At 44.3% G+C, this 13,933-nt stretch overlaps 1 protein-coding gene across 2 annotated transcripts in view; it reads right to left on the minus strand.

Annotated features, from left to right (window-relative positions):
• Positions 1–13,933, minus strand: part of LOC143316079 (uncharacterized) — a 317,818-nt gene that overhangs the window by 2,097 nt on the left and 301,788 nt on the right. Inside the window, exons 1-6 of one of the 2 annotated variants that reach the window (XM_076723796.1) lie at positions 2,050–2,191; positions 1,639–1,796; positions 1,375–1,518; positions 1,049–1,265; positions 833–952; positions 52–206 (exon numbers count right to left, since the gene is read on the minus strand). In XM_076723796.1, the coding sequence (XP_076579911.1) occupies positions 52–206; positions 833–952; positions 1,049–1,265; positions 1,375–1,518; positions 1,639–1,796; positions 2,050–2,157 (902 nt within the window). In that variant the 5' untranslated portion in view covers positions 2,158–2,191. Of the gene's footprint in view, positions 1–51; positions 207–832; positions 953–1,048; positions 1,266–1,374; positions 1,519–1,638; positions 1,797–2,049; positions 2,192–13,933 lie in introns of those variants that run through there. The other variant, XM_076723794.1, reaches the window with a different exon arrangement.

Below are 13,933 nucleotides of genomic sequence, written 5' to 3' on the forward strand. Positions count from 1 at the left end.
GGAGTACCAGGTACATATCGGAGGTGAAATGAATCATGGTGGTTTGCTTACTTGCGGTGCAGTCTGTTCAGGTCATTGGTGACGTTGTAGATGGGCCTCCCCGTGGAGGAGATGAAAAATCTTTCCTTGACCTGTGCGTCATCCCTCTTGCGCTTCTTGGAGTTTAGGAGTTGTGGCCGCACCCTTGTGTAGAACATGTCAAACCACTGTTGGCAGAGGAAAAATATGATTGTACAAATATGAACAAATGCATGATTCACAGGTGACTAACTAAAGCTGAGTGTCTCAGCATGCAAGGTGATTCTCCCCAAATAAGGAAGGCTGTGTGGTGACTTGTAAAATAAAGTAATGGGGTTAGGGTTACACCTACACTATGGTGTATAGCCTATTTGACAGCCCTACCCATGGTGCATTGCTACTGCACTGCACCATAACAAATAAGGATTGCGCAGTTGACTCAGTTGCACAGTTTGAAACGAAACATGCATCTTGGCTGAAAGCATCTCCACTGCAGTTACACTTCAAAAGAGTAAAATAAGTTCCAAAAAAAAAATCCTTCTCAAAGCAACATTTTTTTTCTCTAAACAAACACAAAACAATTATTTTATCTCTTGCAGTAATTCTATATTTATATACATCAAGGCCATTTTGCATTAGCTGAGAGCCCTGTCTGAGATTAACAAATAATTTACTCAATCTGAGAAGTGCACACCGCTGCTGATGAGTGAGATTGTGATGGTGCGTAATAACTTGCAAAAAAGACATTTCTAATGTAGTTACAATTGATTAAACACATTCCTGGACGTGCTTTGAACATTGAATTTGAACTTACAAACTCCTCTTCCTGGGACAGGGCAAACATGGCCACTTGCTGTGCTGCAGTCTTGTGCTCCTTCACTCCAATAACTGCATTGCCCAGTGTGTCTTTATTTCTCTGAACCCACTCCTGTACCTGCACAAAACAAGGATATCATGTCGATTAGTAAGGGTACTGGCAAAAAATGTCAAGACAAAAAAGACAAGACAAAAAGGGCACAATAATACTCACAGTCATGTGCTCCACCACGCCCGGGCGCTGGAGGTGTCTCAAAATCACCACTGCCTGGAGATAGTACACCACAAAGCTGCACTCGGTCAACTCCAGGGTCGCGTCCTTGTCCTCGAAGACCTTCCCTATAACTGCCAAGAAGTCCTTCTTGGCAGCCCTCAGCACAGCCAAGCAGTCACGCGGTGTCAGCTGCTCTTTTTCAGTCAACCGGCCGTGTCTATGAGGAAAAAGGATAAAATGTATTTACAAATCATGACATTACTTGCCACATTGCTCACTTATGTGAACTGTAATCCAGTTAGCTGCGTGCAAACAATTAAACTTACCTCTTTTGGGTGATCTCTTTGCTCACTTGCTTGGAGAAGGACTTCTGCAGTGAGCCAATGTAATCAATAAAGTCCTTGCAGTCCCCATGGAGTGTCTGATCCTCTCGCCTCAGGTTGGTGTTGATAGTGTGGTACATCAAGAATCTGTCAGAGGACGTGCAAGTATTTTAAGTATTTGCACATATTTAAGCTCAATTACGTTTATTGTCTACACAAGTGTTGATATTATATGGAGAAAAAAACCCCACAACAAATGCTACCAACCTTTTCAAGCTCTTCAGGTAATTTATCTGTGTCTGTTTTGTGAGTTTTGCCCTGGAGAGCTCACAGAGGTACTGCCGGATCTTCTCCCTGTTCCTGACAAACTGCAGGGATGGCTGCTGTGAGTCGAAGTAGTACAGGTACCGGGCAACGTTTTCAACCTGAAGAGAGAAGATAGATAGATAGATACTTTATTCATTCCAGCATATTCAACAAATTTAAAGTAAAAGACATGCAATAAATACTCCAAAAGCAAAAAAAAAAAAAAAACATGCTAAAAAACATGTTAAAACATGTTACATTGTTTTCTAATCATGACTATTTCGCAAAAACATCTTCTTTTACTTTATATATATATATATATATATTTTTTTTTTTTTTGATGAATACAGAATGTTTTATGGTAGTACTTACCTCCTGTTTAAAATTTTCATTGCAAAGCTCCCTCTCCAGGTACAGGCCAAAGTCCTTCAGCAAGGGATAGTCCAGAGAGTGCCTCTGATAAAGTCCCCTCTGTGCCATGAGCTTCCTGTTTTTGGTCGTCCACTGCACAGTCGAGACACTGCAATGTGGGAAAAGCGTTTTGTTATAAAACTGTGTGCTAAGATGGAAAGCTAAGCTTTAAAATGGGGAATTACTCCAGTTAATCAGATCTTGCAAGCCTGAAACACTGAAGACTAGAAGGCTGAGAGCCCTGCCTGAGACTAAAGCTTGGTTTAGGCTTCTGCGTCGCGGCGACGCCGTACCTACGCCGTCGACGCAGACCCCTACGCGGACCCTACGCCGTAGCCTGACGCGCACCTCCAAAAAATCCTGACTACACGTCGCGTCGACGCGTAGTGAAGTCAACGTCGAGGACTGTGATTGGTCCGTTCAGAACGTAATTTTCGGTTCAGTCGCAGCCCGATGGTCGCAGCACAACAACACCGCCATTTTCAAAGTTTCTGTGGTGAGAGCTACAAGAAAAACTGGACCAAGCCGAAGAAAGAATTATCGAGGAGGTATGCAAGTACGACCACCTCTACAACTCCTCTTCGCGGCAGCAAGAGCCCCCCGAAACCATACAAAGACACAGCCGCACCCCCCTAGCGGCTTGGCGGTGAATTGCGGAGCAACGCGTTCCCTCGACGCAGAACTACGAATGCTCAGTGACGGCGTAGGGTGTACGCCGTAGGTACGGCGTCGCCGCGACGCAGAAGCCTAAACCAAGCTTTAAGCGTGGTTTAGGCTTCTGCGTCGCGGCGGCGTAGGTTGATGGTCTCGCTATAACATTGGCATTGGGGAGTGGTGGAGGGATGCCGGTCACCACCATGTGACGACGCTGCAGCTCCTCAGTCAGCCTTTGAATTAAAAAAAAAACAAAAACATAATTTAGACAATTATATGCAACACAATTTAAAAATTTCATGCATTTCAGAGAGTAAACAAGAAGTGATGTTTGGAAAAAAAAAAAAAAAGAGTGAAAAGTTCTTCCACAAACCTGCTGAGTGGATCAGCATCATCCAAAATTTGGCGAAGCAGCACGTAGGGGAACACCCTGCCCGACACCAGAAGATCATGGACATCCTTCTTGGCCTTCTCCACCGCTGCACCAATGGCTTCTGGCGTGCTGTCTTTCATGCAGACTCGGCGCAGATGCACTGACAGGAAGTCCTTGGTCTTCAAGCACAACGGGCAAAGGAGATAGTGCCTGTTGGGCTTCCTGGACATGTTTCTCTTAATCTGAAAACAGAAGAAAGAAAGAAACAACAAACAAAGAAGCAACAAACAGCGGCAGGACAAATGTAAGTTGAAGAAGAAAAGCCAGCAGCAAATAATCCTTCTCCTTTCGGTGTCCTGAATAGGTGTAGTCCAATGGACAGTAACAGAAGAAAAGTCAGCGGCAAATAATCCTTTTCCTTTCGTCAGTGTACTGGTCTCACCAGCGGTTACCCAGTCAGCTAAACACAGGATTCAATAAAGCCAGTTGAAGCCGGAACTTGTTTTGGATCCTTTACTGAACCACAGTGTGAAACTGCAACACAATGCATTACAGAATAAACATGTAAATTTCGGCCGTAACTCGTAAAATAATACATTCTCAGCATCAATATAGACCTCAAGAACACATACTTACAGACAATGCGTCTTAATAGGCATGTAAGATGACGGAGAAAGCTGTGGAAAACACTCAAAAACCGATCTGCCGAGTGCCCGTTTTGTACTTCCGGTTTTCTGCCGTAACTTCCGGTTTGCGCCGGAAGTGACGTTATCTCAGAACTAAAACGATTTCACAGCAGAATCACTTTAGAAGAGCAGAAAACAACAAACAAACAACTCAAAACAATTTACTGTCCTTAACAGTCAGCCTGAAAAGCTGTCGCAAAAATCTCAGAAGAAAAGTCACTGGCAGAAAAATCCTCAGGAGAATGTGACTGGACCGACTAGTAATTGTACCTGTGGTCCCAGGAGAGGTACACACACAGGTAACTGTACATAAGCTCTACCCATGATGCATTGCACCTGCGTGGCACCTGCGTGGCACAGTCACTGCAGTGCAGTGACCGCAGTGACTGTGCCTAGCCAAGCTCCACACTTAATTTGTTTCACTTTTCTGGTGTCTTTTCTGCATGGCAGAAAGTGACTGTCAAATATCAAAAGATGATATGATATAAAAAGTGTGGATGCATCAGGTCTGCGTACTGTACTATGACATCATTTGGCCATCAGGCTTCATCTGTGACAACTGTTTGAAGAAGTCTAACAAAACAAGAAAAGAGAACAAGTTTTCATGCATCAGGTCACAGGTCAACAAAGGGTCTGGGTCAACAAAGGGTCTTAACAGTGCATATGACGCACAGGGTATTTGACAACTGTGCATATGATGCACAGGCAACACCAAGCTCCACACTTTTCTGCATGGCCCCATAAGAAAGGTGCAATGTGCAGTAGATGTTGTTCCATTAGGTGAAAAAAAAAAAAAAAAAAAGCTTAGAGTGTTCAAAGCAGGTCCGGTTGCCTGAATACCGCAGCAAGGAATAATGGAATAGGACTCCGGTTCTACACATGATGCATAACAAGACTGCATAGCCCAGTCTACTCCCATGATGCATTGCACCTTTCCAGCACCATAAGAAAGGTGGAGGAAAATCATGGAGCAGTCATGCAAAACGCAGAGATCTCCAAGTGGCTCGGGAAGCGGTTGAAAATGTTAAAGACACCGCATTGCACCTTTCTGGCATCATAACAAAAATGCAATGTGCAGGAGGTTTAGAGTTAATCCCTGTAGTTGCTCTACCTATGATGCATTGTACCTTTGTGGCTGTCAAATAGACCATCCATTTGACAGCCAGAGCTGTTCCAGCCAGATAGCTCTGTGCATAGTGCACCTGTCTAGCACCATACGAAAGAGATTTAGTTTCTGCAGTGACTGGCAGCTATCTGTCTAATACACTGTGCATCATATGCACACACGCTAACACCCACGCCCAAAAAATTATTATATTATCTTTATCTTTATTTTATCTAGATGTGAGTTCTTATTTTATTTTATCTTATTTTATTATCTTTTCTTTTTCACATGGGGGTTGCAATGCAAATTTCATTGACATGGCCATGCTCAAAGACAATAAAAGCAATCGAATCTTGAATCTTGAAAAAGGAAAAAGGAGGATGACGTTCTAGTTGCACGTGCCTTTGAGAGAGGACTTCAGCCAGAGAAGATCATTGGAGCAACTGACTCATGTGGAGACCTAATGTTTCTAATGAAGTGCAAAGACTCAGAGGAGGCTGATCATAAGTGCCCAAAGATAGTCATAGCCTGGCATGAAGACAGTGACAAGAAGGTGAGGGATGCTGTCAGTGCATGAGCGCACCACCTCAGGAGGAAACAGGACCTCCTCCACTGCAGGGACTATCTGAGTCGGATATTTTTCACACTCAAACCTCCCATCCTCCCTCGTTCCCATGTCCAACAAAGATGCATAGACAGCGGACACAGTCGTTATCTCAAGGGCCCAGACTGCTGAGAAGAATCATTAGACAGGAGGAGAAACTGTAGCGGACATGGGTGGTATGCTACCGGGGTCAGGGTTTCTGCTGTTCTGTCTTTGTATTCTTTAGCTTCTTTTCCATGTCTTAACACAAAATGTTTTAGTGCAAAGACCACACCCATGATGCATTGCACCTTTATGCCTGTCAAATATCAGCTAAATAGCCAGCCAGCCATCTATTTGGCAGTCAGAGCTGTCAAATAGACTGTGAATACTAGAGCCCTAGCCCAGTCCACTCCCATGATACATTGCACCGATCTGGCACCATAAGAAAGGTGTAATGTGCAGGAGGGATAGAGTTAGTCACCTATCTGTCAATTGCACTGTGTATATGATGCTTTACCTATAATGAGTAACACACTCAGACTGTACATACATATACAACCAGTAGACAAAAAGTTGTCTTCCTGAGGCAAACTGTCAACCTTACTAGATGTTTGTTTTTTCTTCAGAGGCACATACACAAGCAAACAAGCATCCTACAATCAAAGGAGGCCTAAGCAGCCAATCCTTCCCTGATGAAACCATCATGGCCTTTCTGCATAGCACCAAAGGTGGCATGTGCAGGAGGGTTGAAGTCAGTAACTACAGTGACTGTCAACTATCTCTCAGCTCTGACAGCTTTACCCATGATGCATTGCACTTTTCTGGCGCCATAAGGTGGAACGTGCTAATGCTACATCTTCTGCCTCTGTGTTGAGATTACATCTGGTCTGATTACTTGTGCGGTGTTACTCTTACAAGACACTTACTTTGTGTGGGATAGGGGGAATATTTTGTGACAGAACTGTCTGTTAGCATATGATGCGCAGTGCGTTTGTGTCTCTAGAGCTCTAACCCACCCCTAGCCCAGTCTACTCCCATGATGCATTGTACCTCTCTGGCACCATAACAAAGGTGGAATGTGCAGGAGGGTTGAAGTGACTGTCACCTGTGAACTATCGACTATACTGCAGCATTCCTCGCTACGGCCTCGCAGCTTGGAAGATCAATGAGTTTCTGGGTTTGAAGTTCTGTGAGGAAACTGTGATCCGAAACGCCAACGTGTCGGCTGCAGTGACCAACTGCAGCTTGAGCGCCGCCGGCCTGACATGCACAGGAGAGCAGTATCTGGACCACCTGGGGATTGTGGGAGAATCATGTGGCTTTGACCGCCATGACCTTCGTATTCCTCATCATCGCCTATCTGAAACTCCGCTACATTAAGAAGTTCACTTAAACGTGTGAATTGGCATCCTTTCTTTCTTTCTACCGCTCTTATGCCTGTAAGTATGGAGCTAGGAGGCAGTTGGTTTGGCTTATGCAGGAGGATTGAAGTTAGTCACTGCAGTGACTGTCTGTTACATTATTACTCGAGGGTGCTGTTGACCTTAAACAAATCTTTGCTTTTCACTTAGCTCTCCCCATGATGCATTGCACCTTTCTGGCACCATAAGAAAGGTGCATAAGATGCACAACCTAACCCAATCCCCTTCGATGATGTATTACACATTTCTGGCACCATAACCAAGGCCAAAACAGCCAATCCTTCCCTGATGAAACCATCATGGCCTTTCTGCATAGCACCAAAGGTGGAATGTGCAGGAGGGTTGAAGTTAGTAACTGCAGTGACTATCAACTATGATACATTGCAGTTCAGTTGATAACTGCAGTGACTGTCAACTATCTCTCAAATACACTGCATATGATTCAGAGTTTATTTGACAGCTCTACCCATGATGCATTGCACTTTTCTGCCTCTGTGTTGAGCTTACATCTGGTCTGATTACTTGTGCGGTGAGGCACTTACTTTGTGTGCGATAGGGGGCATATTTTGTGACAGAACTGTCTGTTAGCATATGATGGACAGTGTGTTCGTGTCTCTAGAGCTCTAGCCCAGCCCTAGCCCAGTCTACTCCCATGATGCATTGTACCTCTCTGGCAGCATAACAAAGGTGGAATGTGCAGGAGGGTTGAAGTGACCGTCATCTGTGAGCTATCAACTTTAATGCATAGTCTATAGCCATGATACTTTGCAGTACAGCTCTTCCCATGATGCATCTTTCCATAAGAAAGGTGGGATGTGTTAATGCTACATCTTCTGAGATTGCAATCTGCTTTGCGCAGTGTTACTCTGAGACACATTTTGTGTGTGGGCCAGGGGCAACAGTGGAGGTATGTGACAAAACTGTCTGTTAGCATATGCTGCACAGTGTGTTTGACTCTAGAGCTCTAGCCCAGTCTACTCCCATGATGCATTGTACCTTTCTGGCACCATAATAAAGGTGGAATGTGCAGGAGGATTGAAGTTAGTCACTGCAGTGACTGTCATCTGTGAACTGTCAACTATGACGCATAGTCTACACCCATGATGCATTGCCATACCGCTCTAACCATGATGCACTTTTCTGGCACCATAACAAGGTGAAAAGTGCTAATGCAACATCTTCTGATTCTGTGTTGGGATTACAATCTTTGTGCAGTGTAATTCTGAGACACTCTCTGTGTGGGACAGGGGGGATATTGGAGTTATGTGACAAAACTGTCTGTTAGCATATGATGCACAGTGTGTTTGACTCCCGAGACCTCTAGCCCAGCCCTAGCCCTACTCCCATGATGCATGATCCTTTCCAGCACCAGAAGAAAGGTGGAGGAAAATCATGGAGCAGTCATGCCCAACGCGGAGAACTCCAAGTGGCTCGGGAAGCGGTGGAAAATGTTAAAGGCCGAGACCGCATTGCACCTTTCTGGCACCATAACAAAGGTGGAATGTGCAGGAGCATTAGACTGTGCTTGGCTGCACATATGATGCACAGCACAGCCAAGTTCCACATTTGATGCATTTCACCTTTCTACATAGCATCAAAGGTGGGATGTGCATGAGGGCTGAATTCAGTCACAGCAGAGACTGTCAACTGCCCACCCCATGATGCATTGCACCTTTCTGGTGCACTGTGCATCTGATGCACAGTGTATATGACAGATGCATGATGCATTGCACCTCCCTGGCTGTCAAACAGACTGTGCACGTGATGCACATTATTTGACAGCTTTGCACATGATGCATTGCACTTTTCTGGCACCATAGGAAGGGGTGAATGTGCTAATGCTACATCGGCCCATGGGAACAATCAGCTCAGCCTGACAGATAATTGACACTATCATGCTATGATTCACTGCACACCCTCCTCCTGCATTACTCATCTACATCACACTAACTGCTGAATAAACTGTTTAGACATTGAAAAGTCTCTCTATGAAATATAATGACTGTATTTTTGTGAGCAAAACGGCAGCCCATCTCATGCCAACTATCCCAGCCCAGCTCTACTCTTGACACATTGCACCCTTCTGGCACCGTAACAAAGGTGGAATGTGCAGGAGAGTGTATATGATGCACAGTGTGTTTGACAGATGCATGATGCATTGTTAGTCACTGCAGTGACTGTCAAGACTGTACCAGGCTAGCTGAATGCAGCTAACAACCTGCGCTTTTCAGACAAACCCTTTGAATGGATTACAGGTAATAATACTCATCCTGCTGATGGTTTTATATGTACAAAAGAAATAACCCATCATCAGTCTTTTCACGGTATGGAATACACTACAAGCTCCACAAAGCAGAGCACCAGACGTATTTTTCCTCACAGTATCAAACACCTCCGTGTCCTTCTGTCAGACTATCCACCAGTTTGCATGGAAGTGGAGCTGCAGCGCTCTGGATCGGTTTGTTTAGCACACACTCAGTCCCAAACACTGGAGTGAGGTTGAGGATGAGGACGGAGGGCAAGAAGTGACTCTACAGTGTGTGTTCATGGTAGATTGACACCTGCAAAATTTCAAAAAAAAATTGACAATGACTGTAGTTTAGTTCAGCTCCACCCAACCGACTGTCACAGTGTATTTGACAGCTCTACCCATGATGCATTGCACCTATCTGGCACCAGTTATTTCTCATGTATACTCACTGTCAACAGGTCCCCTGAGGGGGAAAAGAACAAAGCCTGCTACTCCACAACGAACACCCAAAAGACCCAAAGTTAATGGCTTCCATTTGGGCACCTCACATACATTGATATCAGTGCATGTGAGCCCACAGAGCTCCCCATCTTTGCCTGTTAATGCTGACGGTGATGATGTTGATACTGATCATGACATTTTCATATTTGAGACTGCGAGCACCCCCGAACCAAAAAAGCCTTTGATTGTACTAAATTGAAGACAGAGCAAGAGCAAAGTGACGTCAGCATGCTGTTGGAGCGCAGCGAAGATGCTGCTCTGGATGCCACAGGGCCGGCGCATGTGGGAAGCAGTCCCTGCCCAGCACCACCTACAACGACGGCCACCACCAATCAGACACAAGTACCCAGAGTGAGTTAGTTACTGCAGTGACTGTCAAGACTGTGCTCAACTTGCTATTTACTGGGCTCGCTATGGCCGCTTCACTGGCTGTGATTGGCTGTAATGCCCTATTTCACTTTTCATTTGTTCGAAACATTTGCACAAACTTTTCCAGATAAACTTCTGTCTTTTGTATAATTTTTATGTCAAGACATAAGGATGCAACCCCCACAGAGAAAGGAGCTGAAACAGACAGTCATGCAGAGCAGATGAGCAGAATACACATCAAGCACCAGACAGAATGTGACCTCCTGGAAGACCTGAGAACTTTCAGCCAAAAGAGGGCAGCTATAGAGAAGGACTACACCCAGGCCCTCCAGAAGTTGGCGAATCATCTAACCCTTCGCTGTGGGGAAGGTCCAACAGCCAGATGTTTCATTCCAGCTCTGATTAGGTATGCTATGCAAGCAGATAGAAAAATACAAATTATAGGCCAGAGGACTGCACAAACACTGCCAATAGCAACAATGTCCTGCAAACTAACCATGGGGAAAAAAAGAATGAACTGTCATGAACAGCTGTACTGCCAGACCATTCACCCAATAAGTACTGTAAGATGGTGAACTATGCCTGGGCAGGACAAAGCCAGCGAGCAGTGAACTTTATGTTTGTCAACCTCTAGATACTTAATAATGTGTCACCCTTTACTTTCTCAAACTCTGAGTTTGAACCAGGGATTTTGAACAAACCAAAAATCAAACACCAGCACAGGGATGAAAACAATACACTCCTGCAAAGAGAAGAGAGGAGTGACAGCGAATAAGAAGCTCATTGCTTTGATCATGAGAGCAAACAGCATGTGTTTGTCCCTGGAGCCCCAAATCTCCTCCTGCCTCACTACAACAGAGCTGATAACTCTACTGCCAGACCATTCAGGGCGAAGCCAGCGGGAAGAGACTCAGTCCATCAGTCAGAGTCTCCTTTCCCTGTGAGGAAGGTCCAACAGCCAGATGTTTCATTCCACCTCTGATTAGATATGCTGTGCAAGCAGATAGAAAAATGCAAATATAGGCCAGAGGACTGTGATGCCCTTAGATGTCCGGGGCTGCAAGCGTGCCACACTGAGTGGACCATCGTGTGTCTACCCTTCACCGAGAGCTAACCTAATTAGCCGCCTTGCTTCTTCAGAGTATGTGGTTACTGGTTGTGTAGTTATTCGGATAACATGTTACTTTTGTAAAGGCTTCAACGTCACAGACATCCAACTGCCTTTGATTAAAAAAAATGAAAAACATAAATAAAGCCCTGCAGTGTTTTTTATAATGAACCAGTACATTTTCAAACAACATCAGAATGATGTAAAATGACGTAATCCAACCCTACACACTAAATCTTTGATTAATAGGAGAATGTAAGCTTTAAAATGAGGGATTACTCCAGTTAATCAGATCATGCTTGCCTGAAACACTGAAGGATCTGAGAAGTGCATCACCGGTGCTGATGATTCCCAGACTGAGTGAGGAGCCGCACTCTCGGCTGTCTGTGTGGTCGATGGTCTCGCTGTAACATTGGCACTGGGGAGTGGTGGAGGGATGCCAGTCACTGCCATGTGACGACGCTGCAGCTCCTCAGTCAGACTTTGAATTTAAAAAAAAATAAAAACACAATTTAGACAGTTACATGCAATACAATTTAAAAATTTCACAAAAAACACAAGAAACAAAAAACAAAGAAACAACAAACAGCAGCAGGAGAAACGTAAGCCAAAGAAGAAAAATCAGCAGCAAACAACCCTTCTTCTTTCGTCGGTCCGAAAGCCTGTAGTTCATTGGAAAGTAAAAGAAGAAAAAGTCAGTGGCAAATAATCCTCTTTTGTTCGTCGCTCTGAAAGGCTGCAGTCTGATGGATAATTTCCTCAGGAGAATGTCAGCGGAGTGACAAGTAACTTTATCTATGGTCTCAGGAGAAGGTACATACAGGTAACTGTACATAAGCTCGAGCCATGATGCATTGCACCTATCTGGCACCATAACAAAGGTGGAATGTGCAGGAGGGTTAGAGTTAGTCACAGCAGTGATTATCGACTATAGCCGTTTTGATTAAAGTGATGTGAAAGGGCTTTGTATGCAGCAATTAGCTAGATATTTTCTGAGCAGATGCACCGAGATGAAATCACTATATTGAAAACTATTTGGCAGATTTGCATTTACTGTACTTTGTAACAGTAACATCATGTCAACTACGTCAGATGGATAAGAAACTTCAAACTTTATTTATATGGCACTTTTCATACTTAAAAAGCAACACAAAGTGCCTCACAGAAGCTAAAAACAACAAAGAAGAAAACCCAGCCCTCCCACCCCCATAACTACATACAGAAACACACACACAGACACGCACGCACACACACCCATACGGACAAGATAAGGAATAAGCCACCTTTGGGGGCCATCCACACTGAGAGGGCCCCCGGCCCATGACCGGGGAGTGCCGCCCAAGACCACCCCGACCCAGGCAGACAGGAGGCCCCTGCACCAAGGCGCAGAGGCCTCCAGCCATCCAGGCCAGAGCCATCCCCTCAGCAGCGCCCCCATCAGTAGACCAGGAGCAGTTCTCAGTGAGGAGGGCCCCCATGAGGAAACACTGGAGCTAAAAACCAAGGACCCCCATGAGGAAACACTGGAGCTGAAAACCAAGGGACTAAGACATAAACATTAAATAAAATAAAATGAGTAAATGAAATAAATAGCAATTAAACATGTCGTTAAAACATGCAACTAAAATAAGATACAAACAAAGATAAATATGCTAAGAAGCGTGATTAAAGGAATAAGAAAAATCAAACAAATCAATTGAAAGCCTGATTAAAAAGGTGGGTCTTGAGCCTCTTTTTAGGCTGTTCCACAATCGGGGTCCATAATAACTACGGCCGCCTCCCCGTGTGTTTCAGTTCTTACTTTTGGAATGGTTAAGAGGCCAGTACCGGAGGACCTCAGGGTCCGCGAGGGTTGGTAGGGTAAAAGTAGGTCAGATAAATAAGAAGGCGCAAGACCGTTAAGACATTTAAAAACTAAGAACCTTAAAATCTATCCTGAAATGCACAGGGAGCCAATGCAGCGATTTTAAAACTGGTGTAATGTGCTCCCCTCATGCCGCTGAATTCTGTCATAATTGAAGGTTGGAGATACTCTTTTTGGGAAGACCAGAGAGCAGGGCATTACAGTAATCTAAGCGACAGGAGATAAAAGCATGCATCAGATCCAGCAGTACCAAGACTGTGAGCTTGTGGTTATTCAAGTTGCACCTGATATTGTTTAAAATCTTTAAAAGGGCTGTCTCGGTACTATGGTTCATCCTAAAACCAGACTGATGCCTTTCTAAAATGTTGTTTTTGTTTAAAAAGTCATTTACTTGGTTAAAAACAAGTTTTTCTAAAATTTTACTTAAAAAAGGTAAGTTGGATACAGGTCGGTATTTATTAAGAATGTTGGGGTCTAAATTGCTCTTCTTCAGAAGGGGCCTCACCACCGCCGATTTAAAGGAGGTGGGGAAGACCAGTCCTCAGGTAGAACCTGCGATCCAGACGTGTTGGTAGTTAAAACCTGTTGAGATAAAAGACTGGATCTGATGTTATCAATTTTGTACCTGAAGCGGTCTGCAAAGTCTTCGCACAGGGTATTTGTTATTGTCTTATGAGATCTGCTGAAATTACTGTTTGTTAAAAGATCAATGGTGGAGAAGAGAAATTTGGGATTATTTTTGTGGTCAGAGATTAGTTTTTTGAAGTGAGAGATTCTTGCCTGTTTAATAGTGATATTGTAAGTTTTGAGGTGTTGACGTAAAACTTCATAGTGGACTGTTAGTTTTGATTTTCTCCATTTCCTCTCAGCACTCCTGCAGTTTCTTTTCAGTTCCTTAATTTCCTCATTTCTCCACGGAGGTATAGG

This window comes from Chaetodon auriga, chromosome 23 (assembly GCF_051107435.1).
Source record: "Chaetodon auriga isolate fChaAug3 chromosome 23, fChaAug3.hap1, whole genome shotgun sequence".
Taxonomy (NCBI): domain Eukaryota; kingdom Metazoa; phylum Chordata; class Actinopteri; order Chaetodontiformes; family Chaetodontidae; genus Chaetodon; species Chaetodon auriga.